Source organism: Mytilus edulis, chromosome 3, assembly GCF_963676685.1.
Source record: "Mytilus edulis chromosome 3, xbMytEdul2.2, whole genome shotgun sequence".
Lineage (NCBI taxonomy): Eukaryota > Metazoa > Mollusca > Bivalvia > Mytilida > Mytilidae > Mytilus > Mytilus edulis.
This window is the reverse complement of record NC_092346.1, coordinates 21,918,456-21,945,926: the sequence shown is the minus strand read 5'-3', so window position 1 is coordinate 21,945,926 and position 27,471 is coordinate 21,918,456. Positions and strand designations below refer to the sequence as shown.

The 27,471-nt window shown below is 31.8% G+C and overlaps 1 protein-coding gene across 1 annotated transcript in view; it reads left to right on the top strand.

The window, feature by feature from the left end:
• The window catches only part of LOC139514210 (uncharacterized), a 179,066-nt gene that overhangs the window by 144,986 nt on the left and 6,609 nt on the right, over window positions 1–27,471 (top strand). Inside the window, exon 24 of the mRNA XM_071303036.1 lies at window positions 10,679–10,816. Within this exon, the coding sequence (XP_071159137.1) occupies window positions 10,679–10,816 (138 nt within the window). The remainder of the gene's footprint in view (window positions 1–10,678; window positions 10,817–27,471) is intronic.

Genomic DNA, 27,471 nt, shown 5'->3' with positions numbered 1-27,471 from the left:
AAGCCAAAAAAAATGTTATCCATTAATTTTGCTATATGATAAAAAAATAACTAAAAATATTTAATTATCATTTAAATGAATGTTTGGGTTTATCATTGAATTAAATATTAGCACGAAGTTAATTTAATATTTTGTTATTTTCGCCGCCATCTAGTTTGCATTGGTTACAAAAGTAGTTCGCCTACCGAAAATTAAACATGTTCAGATTCACTACCGGAAGTCATCTCTACCAAACATATACATGTTTGTCCTAATTTGCAAATCATATAAGAATTAATCCAAAGTATACTATTTAAAAAAATTATATAGTAATATTATTAATTCGTATATTTTAACAAATTTGATTCGTTTAGGGATAGTCACATGTTAAACTATATTTTCGAAGGTAGAGAGAAAACGGCGGATAGCAAAAAGCATATTGACCTGCAAAAAGCATATTGCACGGTTATTTTTAGAATATCTAAAACCCAATATACTTTGTGACGTCATGTAATGAATTTCAGGATATTGTTTAACGTTTTGAAACACATGATATCTGTGATCGATTATTTGACGAAAAAAATCTTCAAATACATAAGATGTCCAAAAAAAAAAGTAAATGAAATAACAACTAATATGTTGTTATTGTCAAGGAGACAATGTAATATCTATACAATTCCAACAAACCTAAATGACAATTTTGATACCCATATGGTCAGAAATTAATAATATAACAAATATAGCCTTTGTATGAGGTCAATACAGGATATATCGACCCAAAGAAGTATATCGACCTCGGACTTCGTCCTCAGTCAATATATCCTTGTATCGACCTCATACAAAGGCTATATTTGTATAATATCATATCGGCATACGAAACAGTCATACTATAAGGGTTAGTAATAACGTCACTAAAGCATTTGTTATATTTTCGCGACGTCAAAATGTAACAAATGAGGAAAATATATGTTTTACGAATACAATGGATCCCTATTTCTTTAAATGACAGTCGGCTTAATTATTTTTACCGATTTTACGGGGGGGAAATCACAGATTAAAACGAATCTTTATCTGTATATCTAAATGTGTACGAACCTGACGTCAAATGATCATACTTTTCTGCTTGAGAATGATAACAAATGATATTACAACTAATTACAATTGTCAATCCAGGACGAATTGAATCGCAATAAATTGCAATGGTCAATCAGTGGACAACTTTCCCCCGTAAATAAAAATGTACACATTACATAAATGGCATCCATGTATACCAAAGGGGTTTCAAATGTCTGTATTATTGTTCATAAATGGATAATTTTACGCACGATAGTAAAATGTTAATGTCAATTATACATAATGTTGATATTTGAGAACCTTATCAGACAAAAATATATGTAACTCGCAATAAAAACTTTAAAATATGTATTCCTTTTTTTTATACAGATAAAAACGTAAATTGAATTAACAAAATTATATGTAACTCGCAATTAAAAATTTAAAATATGTATATATTTGATTCTGAATCTAGTCGACCCCTCATCATGGTTTATGAAAACGTTCAAAACAGATTGTCTCAACATTGATAAAGGTCAAACACGTACAAAATATTGCACAAAAAAATCGGATTCGAGATATAGCTTTATCAAGCTAAAATAAAAAAAAACACCTGAATTGATTCATCGGTTATTCATTTGCTTGCATATGAGTCTGAAGTTGATATATAACGTATGCTTATGTGTATCTTGTTAATCTCTAGAAATAATGTTGTCTACTTCCTCGCGCGTTGAACCTTTTTTTATTATTAAAAAAAAAAACTATGTCAATTGGACATGCTTTGATACTATATATGCCCTTGAATTTTTACTAGATAACATTTTTGTTCGCTTTGGAGATTCCGTATATCGTCAGGTTATTGGAATTCCAATGGGGACTAACTGTGCACCACTTATTGCGGACCTGTTTTTGTATTGCTATGAGTTACAATTTATGACAAAAATCAGCAAAGACCCATCGAAACAACATCTCATAAACAAATTTAATAATACTTTTAGATATTTGGATGACATTTTGGCTCTCAATAATGACGACTAGTATGTATACTAAAGAAATTTATCCTGTTGAACTTACTTTAAATAAAGCTAATACTAACAATGACCACTGCCCTTTCCTCGATCTTGATATCTATATCACTAACGGAAAGCTTAATACTAAAATTTTTGATAAAAGAGATGATTTTTCATTTCCTATCGTTAATTATCCATTTTTAGATGGTGATGTTCCATTGTCACCATCTTACGGTGTTTATATATCTCAACTTGTACGATTCGCTCGTGTATGTAACAATGTTTTAGATTTTAACGAGAGAAATTTATGTATTACTGAAAAATTATTACACCAGGGTTTTCGATATCACAAACTAGTCAAAACATTTACTAAATTTTATCATCGGTATAAGGACATCATTCGTAAATATAGCTCAACATGCAGACTTCTTATACGTTCAGGTATTTCACATCCAATTTTTTATGGAAATATTCTTTATAAAGCACCAAAATGTCAGTATTCACCTCAGAAACTAACAAAACCTTTAAATAGACTTATCAACAAGGGATATAGTTACGATACTGTTGTCAGGTCATTAAAGATTGCTTATTTTGGCGTTAATATTGATTCACTTATAGGGTCTTTGCATCGGAACTAAACACATTTATTAAATAACCTGTTGTTGGCATGACACGGGTTACGTTCTTCTCATATATGTTATGATGGTATGATACTAAACCCCTAACGGGAAGGATTGTGCCTGATATTCATATGATGAAATCATAATCTTTCAATCAGTTTAATTGAAGTCTGGAGCTGGCATGTCAGTTAACTGCTAGTAGTCTGTTGTTATTTATGTATTATTGTCATTTTGTTTATTTTCTTTAGTTACATCTTCTGACATCAGACTCGGACTTCTCTTGAATTGAATTTTAAATGTGCGTATTGTTATGCATTTACTTTTCTACATTGGCTAGAGGTATAGGGGGAGGGTTGAGATCTCATAAACATGTTTAACCCCGCCGCATTTTTGCGCCTGTCCCAAGTCAGGAGCCTCTGGCCTTTGTAAGTCTTGTATATTTTTAATTTTAGTTTCTTGTGTACAATTCGGAAATTAGTATGGCGTTCATTGTCACTGAACTGGTATATATTTGTTTAGGGGCCAGCTGAAGGACGCCTCCAGGTGCGGGAATGTCTCGCTACATTGAAGACCTGTTGGTGACCTTCTGCTGTTGTTTTTTCTATGGTCGGGTTGTTGTCTCTTTGACACATTCCCCATTTCCATTCTCAATTTTATATACCTTTTGTTGAAATGAAAAAAAAAGAATATCTAAATCCTAATAAATTGACAATTTTCTGAGTAAGATGTCTGCCTATTTAAAAAAAAAACATATAGGAAAGTATTGTCATCCACAAAAGAAACGACTTGTTTAAGAAGAACTAGCTACAAGATACGAAAAAAATACAAAATTACAATATGATTTCGTTTGGTTTAATCATTGATAACAGTAAAATAATGAAATGATAATTAGTTTTAGCAGCCAATTTGGTTCACCGTCAAAATAAGCAAAGAAATATCGCTGATGAATAGTTCCCTTGCAAGCATACATAAGTGTCAACATTGAAAGCGAAACAAATGTGATGACTGATTAAAGCCACAAAAATCATTCTTATATAGATAAAAATGTTAGTTAACTTATTTTATTTAACCTATAACCTGAAATCAAACAGACCTATAAAAATCTACTTGCACGAGGTCGCAATCTATTCATATGTATTTTTATATCGGTTTATGTGATCGTCGGCTGTATTTGGAGGTCATCTCGATAATTAATAAGATGGTGCTTAGACTCAAATACACACGAAACTCTCATATATATTATCGAGTACATGTTTTGTTAACTGTTTATTTCAGACTTATTGTATTTTACATTTGTAGATCTGTGTTAAAATATGTTATAAATCAAATATGATATTTTGAGTCAAATCGGTGAACATGAATTTGACAGCTAGAGCCCCTTTCAAAACTTTATTGAACTAACTAGGTTATATGGCAAAACTTGCTATATATACGTATTAGACATTTTTATTTCTTTATTATCAATGCTCCTTTGGCAAAATTGGAAATTTTCTCCTTTTACTGTAAAATAATTTTAGTTGCTATACATAATAAAACATTGTATATTGTACCAAGCCATACAAGTATACTCAAACTGAATTAAAAACTTTAAGGAATAAAAATAACTTTGCAGAATTTTAAAGAAATTGTTAAGTATGGCGTCAATATAGCCAACATCCTAGTCTTCTTTTCTTTTTATTTTCTATACTAGCTTTTCCATAAGTAAAGATACAGCTAAATTTAAGTTGCCATTACACTTCAACATTATTCCCAAGTAACAACATTTTGAAACGGTTTGTATGACATTATTATTATAAACAAACTCGTTTAAATATGTTTTACCATTAAAATTAAATACTAAAAGCTTTGATGTTTGTACATTTACATGTAGTTTCGAATTCAAGCAAATTTTGAAGGTCATTGACATAATATATCATGATAACTTTAACAGTGACGAGATAAGAAATAACATTTTTTGTTTGGCTTCAACATTTACTTGTTAGCGTCCATGATTAACATAAATCTGAAGATTCTAAAACTGAATAATTAAAATATTAAAATTTCAACAGGGTTTTAATATAGGAGCATAAAGCGCATTCTATATTATGTTTGGTATAAAATTGAACCGACTCATGTTTGTTTGTCGAACCTTGAACTCGACCTAGTTAAAGTTGAAATCCGAAAGATTTTGTCCATTTTTACAAAGTATAAAAAGTGATATCTGATATATGATGTATTTTAATATTAAATTATATACTTTCAAAAACTTACGAGATTATGTAAAGCGAAACCAAAGATTTAGAAAAAAAAAGGTTCACATCAAGAAGTCTCCAGTAGATGCCATTTTTTGTATTGTTTTTTTTTTTTTGGGGGGGGGGGTATACCTAGTCTATGTCATTTTCGTCAAATGATATATTTGCAATGACAACAAATTCATTTAAGTACATATTGTCTTAATGGATCGAAAAGCTATGGTTGTCTAGTTTTATTTACACCTACACATTTCCCTATCGATCATCATAAATCCGAATTGTAAAAACAATAGTAAATGTATCATTCAATGAACTGAACCAATACCAATGTATATAACAGTAGGGACATAATGTGTTCTTCATGAGTTTTATATCTAGTCTCATAGGTATACTGTTGAATCGTCAACAAAATCCTGCACATAGATTTTATATAGAATTAGGCTTTATTTGTTGATGCCGGCCGTACGTTCACTGCAGTAGCCAACAAGCTTGTCCCATTTGTTTTGGTGAATACTAGTCGCATTGACAATCATTCCAAATCTTATACTTTTATACTTCGCGGTTTTGATCTTTTTGTGAGACCCTTATTTCATTCAACTCTCTTCTCTCAATCCTCCCTCAATAAAAATTTCCTGTCTGGTTAAGACTATTTCGTATATGTCACATTTGTGAATAGGTTATTATGATGTAATAAAACTTTCAATCGTTCTAAACTTTATTAAAATCAAAATAAATGGCAAATTTAGCACGCATCTAATTGTTATGTTATGAATAGTATTTAATCCTGTTTTGCTACGTTTTCAAAACGTACCGAAACGGCTATATAGTTAAGTCTTAGATGCATGTTTTTTTGTTAGTTGTTAGTGGCTTTGAACTAGCTGTCAGATAACTGCGAGTACTCTCAGATCTGTTCCTAGTGTCTTTTTGTTGTAGGGATGTACAAGTACCCGGCCACTTCCACTTGTATCATTGTCCATCTGATGAGTTAAACCTTTTTCAACTGATTTTTATAGTTTGTTCTTATGTTGTACTGTTATACCACTGTCCCAGGTTAGGGGAAGGTTGGGATCCCGCTAACATGTTTAACCCCGCTATATCATTTATGTATGTGCCTGTCCGAAGTCAGGAGCCTGTAATTCAGTGGTTGTCGTTTGTTTATGTGTTCCATATTTGTTTTTCGTTCATTTTTTTTACATAAATAAGGCCGTTAGTTATCTCGTTTGAATGGTTTTACATTGTCATATCGGGGCCTTTTATAGCTGACTATGCGGTATGGGCTTTGCTCATTGTTGAAGGCCGTACGTTGACCTATAGTTGTTAATGTCTGTGTCATTTTGGTCCCTTGCCGATAGTTGTCTCATTAGCAATCATACCAAATCTTCTTCTTTATATATATATATGTAGATATGTAGATATGTAGATAAGCGTGGATTGATACATGATATGTCCCGTTTGTAGTAGTCTGCACAATTAAAAACCTAATAGGAACGTAGAAATTCGTTGTAAAACGTAGAAGGAACCTAGAAATACGCACTTAACGTATTTAATTCTTGTTACTAGGTGTTATTACGGTTTAGTACATATCTGCCACGTTTCGTAAGGTTTGTTTACAGTATATTACGCTTCGTTGTACGCATTACTAGGTTTCATGACCTTTTGTTTGGAAATATTACGTGTCTATGCGTATAACTACGCATGTTTATCTTCTTTTACGTATAATCAAACCAGGTGTACCCATATTTCACGCCAATTGCTAAAATATTTCCGCAGTCTAAGAGCAAGATGAACAAACAACGGATGGAATATATTGTGGATTATTGTTACACATTTATTTCAATAAATCGTTGTCAAATCTATCCCATCACCCCAAATCCATAGTTCACAAGGTGTTTCGAACATTTATTTCGACCAATTAGAATAAACTAATTGACAATGTACATGTCCATCGCCAGGTAGCACAAGCCATTGTATGATGAACTTTAAAAATACTGGTTTTTTTTAAGGAACTCGACACCTCATAATTTGTTTGACTAATACTTTTCTATACCTTTCTTTCTGTTTTTCATGTTTATCAATTTATCAAACATAGTATATAATATGTTTTCACAGTTTGCAACATCTTAATTGCAAAAAAGTGACGTCACTTTGTGAGTTGATGGGTTTGGCTAACTCGGTTGTGTATTTTTATGTGATGGTTTAGGTTGTTTTATATGTAATGTATCCGTTTTTATCCTGTAGTTAATCACCACTTTGGTTTTATCATGTATATCTATTATCACTGGGGTAAAGTTGACGACCGTAACTGCATTCACGATCATCCCAAGATGTCGGATGAAAAAATAGGTCAGTATCTGTATTGTCTGTTACAGCGTTTCTATATCATTTTCTTTACAAATGAGACAATGATACGATTTAAGTTTATAAAAGATTCACACGGAAATCACACATTACTTCCAAAAAATGTGCATGAAACAGGAAATTCGATTTGAAAAAATCGCTAGGATGACCGTAAATCACAATCGAGATGACCGTAACAGAATCAGCGATTCATAACAAAGGTGACCGTAATTGGTTAAAAGATGACCGTAATTTGTAAAGGATGACCGTAATTTCTAAAGGATGATCGTCAATTCTAAGAAATATCCGTATTTGTATAACTACCTTTTTTTGTATCAAATGATTAATGGTGTTGCTATAAAACGTATTTATATGAGAGTATTATCCTATAGATAGAAGACAAAAAGACGTGCTTCAAATATATGTTTTACCATATATCTTTTTTACGGTAGAGGGTATGATTTTTTAAATGAATATACAACAAGACATGCACATGAACAACTTGGCGAAAAACACGCAACAAAAGCGCAAATAAATGACACCTTACAAATATAATGAAAAAAAAATGTGCAGCACAGCCTCCGACTTAAAGTCAAAAGATTTTGTTTTATTTCTGGAATTCCTTGTGATGACATATAATAAAAGCCCTTTTTAAAAAAATGCCAATGTATGTATACACCCCTTGATATTATATCGTCTTTGATTGGTCTTCTATTTTGTCTTGCAAGTAAAATAACAGAACCTGTTACGACTAAACTAGTGAAGGTGAGCTCCATCTAAATAGATACTTAAAATATTCTTGTACGTATAGCGTATCACAAGAGGCAGGGGCGGTTTCAGCCATTTTCAAAAAAGGGGGGTTCCAACCCAGGGTAAAGGGGTTTCAAACTATATGTCCCCATTCAAATGAATTGATCGGTAAATAAAAATGGGGTTCCAAGACCCCCACCGGATCCGCCACTGAGGGGGAACCTCGTCAATTTGTTTATACAGCAATGTTATTCGTATATCAAGACAAATTAAGATTTTAATCTGCGGATATACATAGGCTCGATTACCGGATATTCATATGTTTGATTAATATTTTTTTTTTTTTGCTCCATTTATGGGCATTATGTTTTCTGGTCTGTGCGTCCGTTCGTTTGTTCGCCCGTTCGTCTGTTCGTTCGTCCGTCGGTCTCGCTTCAGGTTAAAGTTTTTAATCGAGTAGGTTTTTGATGACGTTGAAGTCCAATCAACTTGAAACTTAGTACACATGTTCCTTAGGATATGATCATTCTTATTATAATGTCAAATTACAGGTTTTTCTCCATTTTGACGGTCCATAGAAAATTATAGTGTAGATGAGGCATGCGTGTACTAGGGACACATTCTTGTTTTTTTTCAACTTTTCATCGTATCGCTGTCGATCTGTATTAAAATGTTAACGTCGTTATCAATATATATTTGATTGTTTACGAGAAATATGCAATTTACTATCATTGTCATGAACTAAAAATACGGCAAATAGTTAAAAAGTAATTAATGAAACATGTTTATATCCGCAAACCGAGCCCCTATTGAGACAAACAAAAACAAAAAGCTATGAATACAAATACGGATTTTCTAAAAATTGAAGGTCATCCTTCAAAAGTTACGATCATCCTATATAAATTACAGTCATTCTTTACAAATTTCGGTCATCCTTTACAAGTTACGGTCATCTGTTTACCAATCACGGTCATCTTTGTTATATGTTACGGTCATCTTGAAAATATTTTAATAATGTTTTACGGTCAACTTACCGATTTTTTCAAATTCAATTTCCCGTTTCATGAACTTTTCCCGATAGTAATTTGTGATTTCTGTGTGAATCTTTTATGAATTTACATCGTATCAATGTATACTTTGTAAAGAAAATGATACAAAAACACTTTAACAGACAATACAGATACTGACCTAATTTTTCATCCGACATCTTGCGATGACCGTGAATGCAGTTACAGTCATCAGCTTTACCCCAGTGATTATATAGTCATTTTATAAAATTTACTGTTTGCAAAAGTATGAATTATTCTAAATAATAAGGATATTTTTATCCCAAACAGAAAACCCTAGCCGTATTGGGCACAACTTTTTTGAACTTTTGATCCTCCGTGCTCTTCAACGTTGTACTTGGCTTTCGAACTTTTTTAATTTCACTGGTTAGTCTTGTATGGACGAGACACGCCCGTCTGGCGTATTAAGTTTTAAACCTGGTACCTTTTGTTAGCTATTATTTGTATATTTCTCTGTCCTATATGTCCTCGAATTTATTTGTATTGTTGTCCTGTCATGTAATGTTGTCATTTTAAAGTTATATTTAACATTGCCATAAAATCGGCAGGTATGACATGCCAAGAAACCAGGTTTAACCCATCATTTTTTTCTTAAAATGTCCTGTACAAAGTAAGGAAAATGGCCATTGTAGAATTATAGTTGTTTGTTTCTGAGTGTGTTACATTTTAATGTTGTGTTTCTGATGTGTCGTAGATCTCCTCTTATATTTGATGCATTTCCCTCAGTTTTTGTTTGTAACCCGGATTTGGTTTTTTCTCAATCGGTTTATGAATTTCGAACAGTGGTATACTTCTGTTGCCTTAATTAATTGCCCAGAATACTGAGTCTTACAAATGTGTATGCCTAGGGAAAGCGAAATGAGGTCTTTTTATCAAAAAAGATTTTTCCTTTTTGTCATCTTTAAATATATCCAAGTGTTTTAAAATATTATTATTATTGTGTGTTTTCTGTCTTGCCAACACTGTGGGGAGTATTAGTACCAATGAAATCGACTGTAATACAGATTTGGATTTCATTTTTTTTTTTAATTATTATCCCGTTCAATAAGGCGTTCAGAAACTAACGCATATTGTGTTTGCAAATCAACTGGCTCTTTCGTACATCTCTTAAAGCGAAGCTTTCTCCTCTCCTTGACTTTCTATATTTACTTTGCTCCCTCTCTGCATCTCTGTCTTTTCTGAATTTCATTATTTAAAGACGCAGTTTTATAGGTTAATGATCACAACGTACTGCGTAGAATAAACGTACAAAACCGTAGGAAAACGTGCAAAAACGTACTTTAACTGTAGTGAACGGAATTAGAAACGTACTGACCCCTTGTAATATGTACAGAAACTTAGTACAACGTAGTTTATACGTAATAAAACGTATTAAAACTTAGTAGAGCTTGTACTTATCGAAAAACGTAACAAAACGTATCAAAACGTGGCATAACCTAGTAAAACGTACGGACCGTTAAAAAATGACAAAAACATTAAACGTAGCATTTGTCGAATCGTGACAGTTTAACTTGGGCTTTAGTTATATATAAGTTCCAAAGCAAATTGAGGTAATCATAATCCATAACCATGAGAATCAATAGGATTGGCACTTAATAAACCAAACTTCCTACATTTAATTTAATTTGTAGGTGGTCATTTGGAATTGTGCTATTTGAAATAGTAACACTTGGTGGAACACCATATTCAAACATAGATCCAACAGACCTTTTGGAATTCCTAAAGAATGGAAGGCGGATTGAACGTCCTGAATATTGTTCGGAAGAACTGTAAGATTTAATATAAGTTTTGATTCACCACTGTTTATTGCAAAGCAAGAATTAATAAATAAATTGCTAAAAAAGGAAAATCACAAAAATACTGAACTCCGAGGAAAATTCAAAACAGAAAATCCCTAATCAAATGGCAAAATCAAAGGATAAAACACATCAAGCGAATGGACAACAACTGTCATATTCCTAACTTAGTACAGACATTTTCAAATGTAGAAAATGGTGGATTGAACCCGGTTTTATAGAGCTCAACCTCTCACTTGTACGACAGTCGCATCAATTTAAGTGTCTTGAGTGACAGTCATTATAACATTCCACTTACTTGTATCCTTTGGGTTTTTTTTTATTCGTTCCTTCAATTCTTTTACTTAAATCTACAAATGATGCTTGAAGAATATTAAAAAGTAGAAGCACTTCAATCATTGCTGAACAAAATTGCCAATGCAAAAAACAAAATAAGCAAACGATTTTTGGGTGAAATATATTTGGGTTCGCCCTGCATTTAAAGATTATGTATAACAAACATTTAAAGAACAACTCTTGAAACTTATGTCAAATTAAAACAAAAACATTTTCTGTTCCTAGAATGCTCAATTCAATTATTACAATTCTGAAGTTTAACTTCATATTTACATATCTAATGAAATAGTTTGTACTACATCAGTGGTCTGAATTGTACAGATTGAGCGTTATCGACATCAAGATGGTTTGTTTAAACCGATTATTGAAAATGTGTTTAACTTGCAAAGTTACCTACTTTTAACGTATGTTATATTGATGCAAAGTTAGTTGACCTTACCGTACATAAGAAGAGTTTAAATATTACAGCTTATGACAAAGTTATCTTTAATGAATAAAATTTAGAGAATAGAATAAATAAATAAAAGAGGGACGAAAGATACCAGAGGGACAGTCAAGATAATTTTTGCATTGATGTAAACCTTCAATAATTAGTTTATATTTCATTTCCATCTGCACAATATAAAAACTGTGTATAGAAAATATGGGTACATTTTATAATTGAAATCGACTCGGGAAGAAAAGTCCAAAAATATTGAATTGAAATAATAACTATTGCCGTATTGCGGAAAAATTTAAAAGTCGAATTAATCACTCGATTTGTATTTCATTAATTGCAGACATTCGCATAACTCTTTATGAAAATGATTTTAAAATCAAAAGAAAGATGGACCAATGATATGACTAAATAAAAGAAACAAACTTTTTTATTGGTGTTCATATGACTGGTCGACAAACCAGTCAACAATATAGTATTTGTATGACATAAAAACACCACGAATGTTTTTAAGATTTGAAATAGAAATTCTTCTACATTTAAGTACGTACGTTCCCCGGAGGGTAAAATAAGTGACAATTATTTTTTTAAATCTTTTGTAGAGATAAATCAAATGCGTTTTGTTTAATTTTAATGTTGTAGAAATTATTGCACCAATGCCTGAATATCGACAGGTAATAGGTGTTCCTACGAGCACTCATTGTGCCCCTTTAAATACTGATGTCAGACATTAATATTTACATTTTTTTAATTGCATATTGGTATAAAGGTTAACAACGTATATATTTAATGCAAAAAAACCATCAACTGCCTAAATACCTTCATTCTTTAGATCTTGTCATTAATATTTAGATATAAGAAAGAGCTCTTCCAAAACAATACTTTGTTACACGATGTATTTTACAAAAATATGAATTTGTTTAAAAAATCTTGTAGGGCAAAGCTCTTGTTCATATATATTTTGAACAAAAGATATACTTTAAACAACCAATCCTGATTTCGACATGTAATCATCAGTCAAGACGAGTGACCTTCAAAAAATCAAACTGGGTTTTTTAATTAGAAAATTAACTTAATTTTGAAATAAAACATACGGCACAATTTACTGTACAAGAGGTTGAATAAGTCTATCATATTTTGTAATTTCAAGGACCAAACAATGACTCTAATAATACGGCATCCTTTAGTTGATGTTACTCATATAAGTCTCCTCTGTTAAATATATTAGATATAAATACTAGGACTGGGGTAAGATGATTAATTTTAGGCAAAACTGGGTTTACCAATGTTTAAATGTCATACATTGATTTAGAAAATAACAAATACAAGCTGTGTTGGAAATTAAACTGTAAATTTTCTTCTTTGTAACATATAGTGTGTTAACATATTTTCGACAGGTAATAGTTATTCCTATCGACAGTAATTGTTCTACTTTAATTGCAGTCTTTTTCCCGTATTGCTATGAATCACTGTAAATGGTAAAACTCAGCATATAGGTGTTATTTGTTTTTAAATCTTATTGTTACAGAGAAACTGTATTGATAAGAGGCAATATCAGTTTACCGATTTTCATGCTACGTAAAAACATTTTTTTTTAAACCCAAAATAACATAAACTAGCTTGGATGCTTCCTACCACGTTTGCAGATGATGCGTCCTCTGGGATTATTCTCCCGTTAAAAATATTTTTTTTATTTTTCTACGTTATCTGGAAGTTGTATATAAAGGTTCAAGACACACATAGGATTACGGAGATATATAAAGGCAACAATAGTATACCACTGTTCGAAATTCATACATTAGCATATAAATTTTATTTTGCATATTTTCCTTCTCTTTTTTCAACTGTTAATGAATTGGTTAACAATTGGTCCTCACAATCAGACATTCGTTTCTGTAGTTCTTCATTTCCATTTGATTATCTGCACTTAGTTTCTGTACCTTGAACGAATTAACTTAACGATGTTTCAATTTTGTAAGTAATCTTCTTTTGAAATCAACGCTTACTTATATCGCTTGATCATGCCTTATTTTATGTTAATTTTTATTATGATATTATCCCGGAAAGAGGTCTGGGCGCAATCTCATTCAATTCTGCCCAATGAATAACAGGCATAGCCTTCTTTCTTTTTTTTAAATTCTTCATTCTTTCTTCCATCACGCCGTAGTTTTAATTTTGATGTGATTTTGACATTTTTTCATTGACGTGTTATTCATCTTTCGTTCATTAAGCAATTTATGCCGATGATCAAGTAACATTATTATTTCCCTCATCGTTGCGGAAGTGAAAAGGAAATGGAATATACATTTTTTCCTAAGACTATTGCTTGCAATGGCAAATCTAGTTAATTTGTGTTTTTAGTTTATATTTTCTTTCTCATTTGTATGATATTTAAAGGTTTGATTTACTCCTAATCGACAACTTACAATATCGATGAGCTGCGATGGTACAGTGAATCCGTGTACCGTCTCTTACATGATAAATGAAAATGTGTTACTGTCTTATGTACAACCCTAAAATAAAGTTGTTCCTCAACTAACACATTGGGAGTGATATTCAGATACTCAGATATACCCTCAGGAATAATAGATTATCTTAGCTGTATTTGTCAATACCTTTCAGAATTTTTTATCATCACTACTCTTGAACTTCGTACTTTAGTTGGTCTTTTTAACTTTCTGATTCAAACGTCATTGGTGAGTCTTTTATAGATGTTTCACTAACAGTTAAGTTAAAGTTAATGCTTCAGAACGGTACGTAATGCTTTCTGTTAACGTCTATCCCATTCGTACTTTATTATCATTATCAACCCGCTGGTACAAAGAAAGGGACGCTTCTCACGTATGTCCAGTAACGACCATGACCTGTGCATTGGGAAACGATTTGTTAGCTATCACAGTTTTCCTCGGTAACTCGGAAAGAATGGTGTGTGTAGATTTCAAACAAGTTGCACTTATTGCTCAAACATGATATGTAATAGGCAATCGATTTTTCGCCCACATGAATGTTATTATACCATGTAGGGTCATCCTCACAGAATATCGAATTAAACTTTTTATTGAAGTCCACATGGTGTACTTGGTGAAAGAAATATATAAGGGTATATAGTTTCCTTATGTCAGCTCCGTGAATAGACAGATAAAGTCTTCTAATACAATGCGGTTTTGTTCTGCTATTGCCGCTTTGAAATTTTCTTCGGAAGCACTTAAACTTTTCTCCATCAGTTTTATCGACGAATAATCTTTAACCAATCTCCATCTTAAGCTGGCTTAAGAACATATCAACTATTAGAAAAAAATCCATGTCGATAGTTCGCTATACTAGGCCCCGATATATAACGGCCTGATTTATAGCATAACAATTTACGAAAAACAAAAATGACAGACTCACTGTTACTCATTTTTTTAGTAAGAAAAACATTTTGAGCAAACAGTGACAAAAGAAAGGTCTCAATATCACTACACAGACACAAAATTTCCAATTTGTAAATAAACGGCCTTCGACATAGGGCAAACACTCTTATCTAACTGCAAGTTCAAGTGCGTTACATGCAGAATTCCTTTTTTCTATTCTTCTTGTTATCTCAGTATAATGTATATCAATTTTATCTTAATTTACACTATATCGAACTTTTTATTTGTATAGAATATGGCTATTTCTTATGATACGGGTTACAATGGGTTGGATGGGAACTACGAACAAAGCAAAGGACAGTACATGAAAGGAAAATGTCAATCTCTATAAGATGTCTGAATGTCTTAAATCAAAACCACCCACCTGGTTAAAACAAGATCAAACTGTTTGGCCCAGAGCATCGATTGCTATCTATTTTTCCTGTCATTACTATGACTGATCCATAGTATATACGAAGATGAGTCACAAGGTGCGACGGTTGTCTACACGTGTCACGGCTTTTTTTTTGACAATTTACAATGAAAGCGTGTTTCTTATGGGACCAAATTGTCCGAGTGATTGAATACGACATGAAAGTATGTTATATCATTTTTTTTCTTTATACTAATAACTTGATACTTTTAGACTATTGAACATTATATTAGATTTAAGAAGAAATTTTTACTTCAAAAACTCCAATTTATGCTGTAATCTTCTTTAACGTTTTTTTTTAATAATCGTTAGAATTTAAATCTTTGATTAAGAAATACGCAGTGGTCCAAAACGCAAAAACTCGTATAAGTTTATTCCATTGAAGTATGTTTAACTCCATTTACAATATGATAAAAACAAATTAAAAACATCAACCTCGCGAAATTGTCAGCAAAGCATTGGATAAAATAATTAATTGAGCATTAACGAAAAAACAGTTTAAATCTAGTAATCATCATCCGACCAATCTAAAATTTCATTCTTCATCAAAACTTATGTCGACTAGCACAACTTTGAAGAAAGCATAGTGACAGATTACAACATTTGTGTGGTCATCTGGGATAACTTGTTGATTCTGGATGGTCAATTTTCAAATTTCATCTATGCATCGTGGCTTTTAACAACTCAGAACTAATGGCTAGTTCACTTGATACAAGTTGAATACATGGTACATATGATGTATGTGGTGGTATATTGATTCCAAATGAAGTATATGGCAATTCCCATGAATGAAATTAAACTAACTGTCAGATGTCAGAAATAAATTTCCATAATTCGGAATTCTGATTTTGGACTTGCATAAACTAACATAACTTCACACAACAGCCACGTTTTGAAGATGTCCTGCTATCACTCAAATTTGGACCGCTGGTGTAGGACTTCTTTGGAATTTTTAACATGTCTTTTTATGACTGGAAGCATTAAGATAGTGCATATAAAAATGGTATATCTGTTGACCTAAAACATATCAATATCACAGTACATCTGCAAATTTATTTGAGAATACCGAATACTGAAAATTCAGAAACTATTGTGACGTTTTTATTATTGCCAAAAATAGGATAGGGTTATAATCGTAATAATTTAAACTCGCTTTTTTGACATTCTTTATTTGAAATAAACAGGATTTTTCTCCATATCGCAAAAATTGAAATCGCAGTAAATGTCTAGCTGGCAGGTGTCATCTGACCTTGACTTCATTTTCATGGTTCAATGGTCAAAGCTAAATTTTGGAGTTTTGTTCTTTTTTCTAATATTTTATGCAATAAGTCAACTATATTTGGTGTATGACAATATTTTATGATCTATACTTCAGTTGCAAAGGTTTTATTTGACCGTGACCTCATTTTCACGGTTCATTGCTTAGTGTTAAGTTTTTGTGTTTTTCTTACACAATAGGCAATAGGTCAATTTATTTGTTGGGTGGAAGAATTGTTATCTGCTGCCTAGCATGGTTTATCTGACCTTGTCCTCATTTTCATGGTTCATTGGTCAATGTTTAGTTTTCCAGCGGCACCAGCATATGGAGTATAAGTGTCTCAATTGATACTTTACTCTAAAGCTAACTCAAAGTACGTTGATTTTGTTGAACGAGAAATACTGCTTTCTCAAAAGTTGCTTCGACAGGGCTATGAACCAATCAAATAAAGGTCATCACTCAAGAAATCTTACGGTCGCCATCATGAGCTGATTGGCCATTATGACAAAAGTGTGTCCGAAATCATATCTGATATTCTTCCTCAGTCATAATAACCTTCCATCATTACCGAACTGAACAAAGAAATAACACGCCGATACAGGAAATGCTTACCCTTCCGGAGCACCTGATTTCACTCCCAGTTTTTAGTGGAGTTTGTGTTGTTTCTTATTTATTATTTATAACTGTTGATGTAAATAAAGGCAACAGTAGTATACCGCTGTTCAAAACTCATAAATCCATGGACAAAAAACAAAATCGGGATAACAAACTAAAACCGAGGGAAACGCATTAAATATAAGAGGAGAACAACGACATAACACTAAAATGTAACACATATAGACAAAATCCCACGAGAATAACAAATATAACATATATATATAACATCAAAACCAAATACATGAATTTGGGATAGACAAGTACCGTGACACGTCTTATCGCAATGTGAATTTACACTCAAAAATAAGAGAAAACAAACGACACAACGTTATAATGTAATACACACAGAAACAAACTATAATATAACAATGACCATATTCCTGACTTGGTACAGGGCATTTTTAAAGGAAAAAATGGTGGGTTGAACCTGGTTTTGTGGCATGCCAAACCTCGCACTTTTATGGCCATGTGAAATATAACATCAAAATGACAACACAGGACTACAATATAAATAAATTGGAGAACACAATAGACAAAGAATCACACGAACAACAGCCAACAAAAGGCAACAAGTTCAAAATTTTAATACGCCAGAAGTGTATTTTGTCCACACAAGACCTATGTGTGACGCACATATACAAAAGTTTGAAAGCCGAAACGAGTACAAAGTTGAACAGCATCGAGGACCAAAAGATCAAAAAGGTTGTGCCAAAAACGGCAAGGGTTTTCCGTTAAGTTACCAGAAAATCCCTATAATTTAGAGTAATTTATACTTTTGCAAACAGTAAATTTAATAAAATGAATATTCAAAAGATGTACATGATAAAGCTGAAGTATTAACTAATTACAGGAAACAACTGAAATACATTTACATAACCAGACCCTTCGGTTTTGTGAGTCTGTGTTTACTCCTTGGTTTTGATTGTTATTGTCTTTCTTAGTTAATGATAAGTTTATGTGACAGTTGTAATACAGCTTTATATTTAGGACTATCAATATAATACCAATGATCAATAAGGAATTCGAGGCATTTCAGCGTGTGCACTCTTGTTGGTTATTTTTTTTTAAATAGAAAAGAATGCAATCTTTGTTAGAAATGCAGAACCCACATTCTTCTTTTACTCTTTTTTTCTTACATTTTATGATATCGGTTTTTTTTATAGCTACTATGCGGTACGAGTTTTCTTCGTTGCTTAATGCGTTTTGGTACTTCTTAACTAAAATGGGTTTTATTCTAGGCCATATTGAAGGTTTAATTTGTATAACGCTTATAATTAAATGTAAACAAAACTTTAGATTTTTTGAAATTCTAAGGCTTTTCTACCTCAGGAATAGATTACCGTAGCTGCATTTGGCTAAACTTTTAGAACTTTTTGGCCCTCAATGCTCTTCAACGTCGTACTATATTTGGACTTTTTAACTTTTTTTGGATTCGAGCGTCACTGATGAGTCTTTTGTAAACGAAACGCGCGTCTGGCGTAAAAAGAATCATCTATGATTAGTTTCTTGTAGTAGTTGATTAGAGAACATTGTAACATTGTATCCTGTTTAAGGATGTAAGGGTTTGGGAGCTTCATGAATTTTTACATATTTAATTGACAAAAATAATGATCATTTCAAGTTGGAGTGTGAATTGTTTGTTCAAAGGTGAAAATGATGGTAAGGCCATATGCGTTTCAAATTATCAAAATTATATTGCTTTTTTTTTGTCCTCTCAATAATGATCGATAGATGATTGTCTGATATTCAAAACTAATCTTTATATCTGAATGTATGTAAAGTGTTTGTATGAAAAGAGATGTTGACCAGATTGCTATCAGGCTAATAAATATTTAATGAATTATAAAATGGTTTTGCTATGTATGGTAATTCAGGGGAAATAATGCTATTTGGAGAACTTAATGTGTGTATTTATTGTGATAGTAAGACTATTATAAGGTAAACTACAAACAAAGAATTTTAGTGCTTTTTACGTTAGTAGATCGCCATAAACAAGTTGTCTTTTTGCTTTATATGTTAATAGATATGTCTTATTTGATAAGACAAAATTTACAAAAAAAAAGTAAAATAAAATTCCCGAACAGGACTTAAAACAACATCAGTTGATTTTTAAACTATTTAATGATAAATATGATTAAAGATTTACTATTTGATATTTGGATTTGATAAAACCATGTTCTTACACAATAATGCACAAAAGAAGTCGTCAAATAAGTCGTCCAAATTTGAATTCACTGAAAGTCATATAGAAAAAAACATATCATATTATGTTCTTAATAATGACCTTTCAACACTAAAATTAATGACAAAAGGGACGATTTTTGTCTTCCTTGTTGTTAATAAAGCCCCATCTGCACTATCATTTTCTATGATCAATGGACCGTGAAAGTGGGGGGCAAATCTCTAATTTGGCAGTAAAATTAGAAGGATCATATCATAAGGAACATGTGTACTAAGTTTCAAGTTGATTGGACTTCAACTTCATCAAAAACTACTTCCACCAAAAACTTTAGCCTGAAGCGGGACGGACGGACGCACAGACCAGAAAACATAATGCCCTTAAATGGGGCATAAAAGCAAGTCTTTGATATGTGCTATTCCAGAACAACTGAACTGATTTATGTTTGCGTGGTGCTTTTATACCATTATCAAACCCCTTTGAAAAAGACTCTTACAAAAAGAAATGGTAATTAGTCATGACAATGATTTGGAGAAATTTGATCATTTCCTCCTTCAAATTGACATGAGTTAACGAAAAAATAACATTTTGTCAAAAAGTGACGTATAGTTAAATTTGCAAAGTAACAATGACTTTTCTTGTTAGTACATTGTCGGATTTATAATGACAAGCATTTTTTTTTTATTTTCAGCAAATTTGGATTATTATAAAAAAGACAAAAAAGTAGTCTTTTGCATAACAATTTTTCTTATATTCCCGGAAAGAAAACCAAATTATCTCCACGTTTTGAATCATATAAGCTGATATTTTTCTTCTATATTGTTCTATATATTAGTTCATTCTCTTATCCTAAACATTTGAAAATCGTGTATTTATTTGTCCTACTTTAAACAAAAATGTTGCAGTTTCATTATCTTAAACCAAGCATGGTATTTATATATTTACCTGTTTACTTATAACAACACTACAAATTGGATAGTCAGGGCCAATTGCGTATACAAAGCTTTCGCTATATATATTTACTTTTCTTTCAACCTCGATAGAAGGATGTGTAAGTCCGGTCTGAGCGTCCTTTCGTTCGTTTGTCCATCTCGTACCATGGTAAACTTTTGTTTAAAGGACATTTACATTGAAGCTGTTATAATTTAGTACACATGTTGATAATGATTTGAAGATTTTAAAATATATTCCAAATTGGGATTTTGACTCAGATGCTGCGCATTATTGAACATGATGTATATGACTCATTTTCATAGTTTGCCCAAATGCACCCACGTTTCCTCTTTCTTTAATATTGTTCCCTCAATTTAATTTTAACTCCTGTAGTTGTTGCTTCAACCTCTGCTCTGTGTTATAATATATAGCCTGCATAAGCTTGTGTTGCATTCCCTAGTAAGCATATCCTTTAGGATTGTATGATCGTATATATTAACGCAGTCAATCTGTATTCAGTACATCGTAAAAAGATGGTGGTGTTCCTTTTCATTTAGTTATACGTAAGATCACGTCGGATTGATAATACGATATTATTACGTCTTGTTCATATATGATTGTTTTTTATCAGTATCATTGAACTAATCTTTTGATGTGTTTAATTGTTCATGGTTTGTGCTGTATCGTTAATAACCTCTTTTATTTGTTGTTTGGTTGTTTTCACATGACTCTCATATGAATGATGATACGTCTAAAATGTAACAATTTGACGACAGACGTTCTCCATCAGAGAACCGTTATGTATAGCTTACACTACTAGGACACATACTTAAACGAAAATAAGCACAACATTAAGCTTCTGTACGCCGGGCAATGCCATTCTTTCTTTCTCTAAGGTTGTAACATTATTCATGGTGTATTTATATGTTTACCTATAAAGGGTGAAGTTATTGGTGTCCTGCCTACCGCTTGGTCGTTTCTTCCCTAGAAACCGGGGGTTTCGGTCAATCAACATCGATGCATCAACTCTATCGGACTTAAATAGTTCCACTTGTTTTGTTTTATATTGTTCATCTTTCTCCAGATAATAAGATGTAGGTAAGCTGTTTTTATCCGGATTTTATTGGATGATAATGCTAGACATTGAGTCACATTTATAAATATCATTTAATTATATTCATCTTAAAACTCGTCGATGGACTTTTCACGTAGGATAAAAGGCCTAACACCGCAATTTAGCGTTTGTAGAATAAAGTCTATCATCTTCGGCTTTGCTAGTCTTGGCTTGCAATAGTTGTAAAAATTAAGATGCAATCATATCAACATTATATCATAATAAACGTATAAATATGTGACTATTTTCTGACAGACGTTCAGCATTGGGTTATCTATGGTTATATACAAAAAATACACTGCAAAAAGTGTGTTACGATATTTCTCCGCTCGAGACAGTTAAATTTTATTATTTAAGGAGCGAGGCTTGTCGAGCTTTTTAAATAATCAAAATTTAAAAACTGTCAAGAGTGGGGAAGTTTCGTAGTACACGAGTTATAGTGTCGGAATATGTTTCTCTAATGATTTGTTTCCTTCTTTTTAAAACATTTTCAGAAAGTTGTGTTCTTTAAATGTGACGTCATCAGACATGGTCGACTTTTTTCATGACGTCCCAATAGACAAATATAGAAGAAACCTAGACATTTTGAGGTCATAATCAAATTTCGACTAATTTTTTGCAGAGAACAGATATTTCACTAGTGAGGAGAAATATGTTTCTCACACCACTCAAGAAATGTGAAAAAATATAAAAAATTAGAGAAAAACAATATCGTGTTACAAGATAAATATTTTACAAAAATATATGGTCTTTGTCAGCATTTAGAGTATTTTATTATATTATAATTATAATTATGTTGTTTCATTAATGTTCAGAGTCAAATGTAATGTTCAGTTTGATTTAGTTGAATTATAACACAGAATTCTCATACGTAAAATAATAAATTCCAATGACAAAAGCGTGGTACTCAAATTGCAAAAAAAAAGCAACTGAAATATCTATTTATCTTAAATTGAGTACGATATAAACCGGTCGAGGAGAGAAAAATGTATTCTTCAAGTATTCTACAGAAGTATTCGTTGCTTCTCATAAAAAGTAATAATACATTCATTGTATTACTATTCAAAAACTTCTCTCATACTCGAAGGTAAATCAAATGTAAAGACAAACATAAAAACAAAATACATGGAAAAGGTAGATGAAGTGCACCCTTCATTATTTTTCCTAACAATACGTTCTCAATATGTTGAGTAAAGATAAATAAGTTCTAAAGAAGGTGTTTTCTGTTAGGTATAGGTATGGTTTGTTACTTTAACGGGGGAAACGACTGAGTGTAATTGATGCCCTGGAATTGATGTTTTCACAACAGTGGTTTTGTGACAAATTTTTGATGATTCGAAATATCAGCGTGATATCAATTGAACTTGATTATGATTGAACTTGATTACAGTACTGTTGTAAATTTTCTAAAGTTTGATTGTAACGCCCATTTTAAATAAGCAATTTATGGACAACTTATCTATTAAATTCCGTTTTAGATTGAAAATTGTCCATTCATGTATTACTAAAATTAGGCCTACTGAAAATTGTTATCTTTTATGAGTGTTTCCATTCATCTCAGTGTTTTGCTGAGATAGTTATCTCCGTATTAATTTGATTGTCGGGAAGAAATTTGAGAAAAGCGACTTATGTAGATTTGTATTCAAGTTAAATATATCGGGTTGCCTGCTAGATATTGCACCTTTGATTTCAAATTAAATATTTTCATTGACGTAATAAAGATTTGGCGATTTATATTCCATACGATGATTATGGATAATGATTTCAAATCTATTTAAAATAACCAGTTATCTTTCTCTTTACGACAAATTAAATGTGTTGTTAAAATGACAATGTGTCTGGTAAAATAAGATATAATTAGCAATGAGGACCAAGTTTCGTAACTCGTGATTTATATAGATTTACGGTTTTTACTTGCGTTGTTCAATTTCTATATTTAATTTACTAGTATTTCAAAGAGTAGTAATGTTCAGAATACAATTACTAAGTAAGATTGTAATCTTTTAATGGGTAAACAAATATTCTACTACCGCAATAATTAAGACAATACTGAGATGTCAATGGTCCATAATGCGATTTGATAATACAAATAAAAATGTAGCATCTCGTCAAAACTTAGTATGAAACAAATGATCGCTTGATCATCCGTCTATAATCCATAGAAGATTTGATACCAATCATGAACTCTGCATGAAACATATTAACGCATGGAAGTATCATTTACTTTCTTTATGGGTATTGATATTTAAACAACACATATCACATCTCAGTCCTTTATGTTGAACAGACTAGCTCGATTAGCTCCTGATTAGTCTGCTAAATACAATATGTTGTGCTGACAGTTTGTTTCAACACCGAACTGTACAACATAAAAATGTTCCGCGTCGGCATACACTCCAAAACCCAATGTGAATGGCGATGTGTTTTGTCCGAGGTCCCTGTATACGTGGTGTTGGGTAATGAACCAGTTTTCTATCGTGGTAGTACCCAATCTAATCATAGATACATTCGAGTTGTCAAACTACCACTCAGATCCTGAACATTATGCAGACATTTATTACTGTGTCCATGATTCATCCACCAGCAAAACATCGACGTGTTTAGCGTGCTGTCCAACCTTCAAAATCCAAAATATTCAAGAAATTAAATCAACATAGCTAAACTAAAACGGTTGCCTTATTCTTGGCCAACATAAACAAATGTAATGCTAACCAGACGCATAATGGCACCAAGCCGATCGTGGCCTTAAATCATTGACAGTCTTTAGAAGAATATATTCCTTAAGAAAAGTCCCATTAGCATTGATATTAAAAAAGATATATTGTAATAACAAACAAATCAATGTGTGAATATGTTACTTGCGCGTAACAATATTATTTACATGTACAAATGAGCTTGTTCAATCTGCTTTCGGTTAGTTCATCTTTTTTTTCTCCTAAAACCAGATATTTTAATTTCCGAAGTATTTCGGATTCGGTCGTCGGAATAGTAGCATTTCTATTCTCATTTGCATTTTCTCTATTAAAGTTGTTAACATTTCATGTCATACACTAAGAAAGATCTAGTAATAAATAAATGATGTTATATATATATATATATAAATATAAACATGAACGTGTCCATAGTACAAGGACTATCATTTTCTATGTTTAGTGCACCGTGAATTTGGGGTAAAAACTCTAATTTGGCATTAAAATTGGAAAGATTATATAATAGGGAACATGTGTACTAAGTTTCAAGTTGATTGGACTTCAACGTCATAAAACTACCTTTACCTAAACTGTAGCGGGACAGACGGACCGACGAACAGAAAAAAAAATGTGATAACGAATTTAATTCGTGTTCTTATATGACGTGCTTCTTTCGCTATATAAATAAAATCATGCTCTAAATCCAATAAAAAAAATGCATATGCGTATATTGACTACTGCAGAATAATGTATTTTATCAAATTAGCATGCATTTAATATATTTCATTAACTTAAAACACTTCCAAACTCTTAAATGATGCACATGTTGTTACTAATTCATTTATTATGACTGTAATGTGTTGCATTCTGAAATTGACATATTTGACCTGGATACGACAACCGTTCATGCTGGCTGTTCAAAAACTCCTCCCTCACTATCGCTCGGGCAAAAATAATCACGAATATGATTCCTACCCATGTTAAAACTACAATAAAGTATAGCTTGCACCAATTATTTCTTACATAACTAATTATAAAATATGTTATAACAATTTTTACCAATTCGGTATCACAAATTTAATCTGTTATAACGAATTCGTGATATCGATTTAAAGTCGTGATTTCAAATTCAAATTATATTTTTGGTAGGTCCTAAATGGGCTTCCGTACTCTCCTACCTAGCCTGTTAATATAAAAAAAAAGATTATTGCTCTGCCTACTAATATTTATTGAGGCAGTTTTCAAAGCAATTTTCTCTTTATGTGTTTTTGAGACTAAATCCACTCAGAATATTTCTACGAAAGTCTTTTAGGGCCATGTCAATTTACTTTTTTCCATTTGATATAACAAATTGTTAATTTGATATAACAGATTATCAATTTGATATAACAGATTATCAATTTGATTTTTATAGATTATCGTTGATCATCTCAACGAGATTGATTTTCTCGCTTTGAAATTATCAAATTAATAAATTGTTATATTAGATTATCATAATATGTTATATCAAATAGATACTCCGTTTTATCAAATTATTATTTTTTTTATATATCAAATTGTAAAAAAATAAACTTACATGGCCCTTAAAGGTTTCCGTATTTTTTATTCTTGCAATTGCTCTGATGGTAAACATATTCAAAAATTCAAACAAATCAAAACACAATAACAGAAAGAGATGAGAAATGCCTATTGGAATTATATCGAAAACATGATTTTTGACATTGAAATACAAGAGCCTGAAAATCCGAGATTCAACAAACAATTTTAAAAAAACTCTGTTCATACTTAAAAGGCCAAAACAATAAAAACACTGGTATTTCACCTCTTAGGAGTGAAGGTTTACTTTATACAGATACCTTGAAAAAAAGAAAATATATTAAACGAACAATTTAAATCAGCTTTTACATTTGAGACTAATACAGTTATTTCTGACAAAGGTCCACCAACACATCCAATAGTGGACAACATAGACAGCAACAGAGAAGGCATCTATAAATTAATTAAAAATATAAATCCTAAAAAGGCTACAAGACCAGATAACATAACTGGAATAGTTCTAAAAGAAAACATCAACACATGCACAGACATATTCACTCTATTTTTTACAAAATCAATACATACAGGTAAAGTACCTCATGATTGGAACCACGCAAACGTAACACCTGTTTTCAAAATAGGAGACAAACATCATCCTGGTAACTATCGACCAATTTCATTAGCATGTATTTTCTGCAAATTATTAGAGCACATAATTGCAAGCAACATCATGAAACACTTTGAATCCAACAACATACTTTATGACTTGCAACACGGCTTCAGGGCACATAGATCTTGCGAATCCCAGATAATATCACTAATTCACCAACTGTCATTAAATAACGATAAAAACATACAAACCAATTTAATCATCATGGATTTTGCAAAAGCCTTTGACAAAGTTCCACACAACCGTTTACTATTTAAACTTAATTTTTTTGGTGTATCGGATCAAGCTACAAAGTGGATAAAGTCTTTCCTTTCAAATCGTACACAAACAGTCATGCTAGAAAACCATTCCTCTGACAACATACCAGTTACGTCAGGTGTTCCTCAGGGCACTGTATTAGGTTCAATACTATTTTTAATACAGATTAAATGAACATCAGATTGCATTAAACTCCAAGAAGACCTAGACGGGGCAATCAAATGGGAACAAGACTGGCTAATGCAGTTCCACTCTGATAAATGCAACATACTTCGAGTGACCACAAAGAAAACACATATTCATTTTAATTATAATATGCACGGTCACATTCTTGAGTCGGTTGAAAGTGCAAAATATTTCGGCATAACTATATCATCAAATTTAAAATGGAACAAACACATTCAGAACATGACATCAAAAGCAAATAAGACCCTTGAATTCATCAGAAGCAACCTAAAAATAAACTCAGTAACTATCAAAAACCGAGCATACCAAGCCCTTATTAGACCAAAACTAGAATACTGTTGCACTGTCTGTGACCCTTACACAGCAGAGAACATTTACTCCATAGAAAAGACGTGCATCGAGCTACGTATGCTCCAACTACAAATATACTGAAAGTGTTACAAATATGATTAACACACTTCACTGGCCAACATTACAAGAAAGGAGACTCAAAAGCAGATTAAAAATGTTCCATAGAATTACAAACAACAAAATTGCAATACCACATACT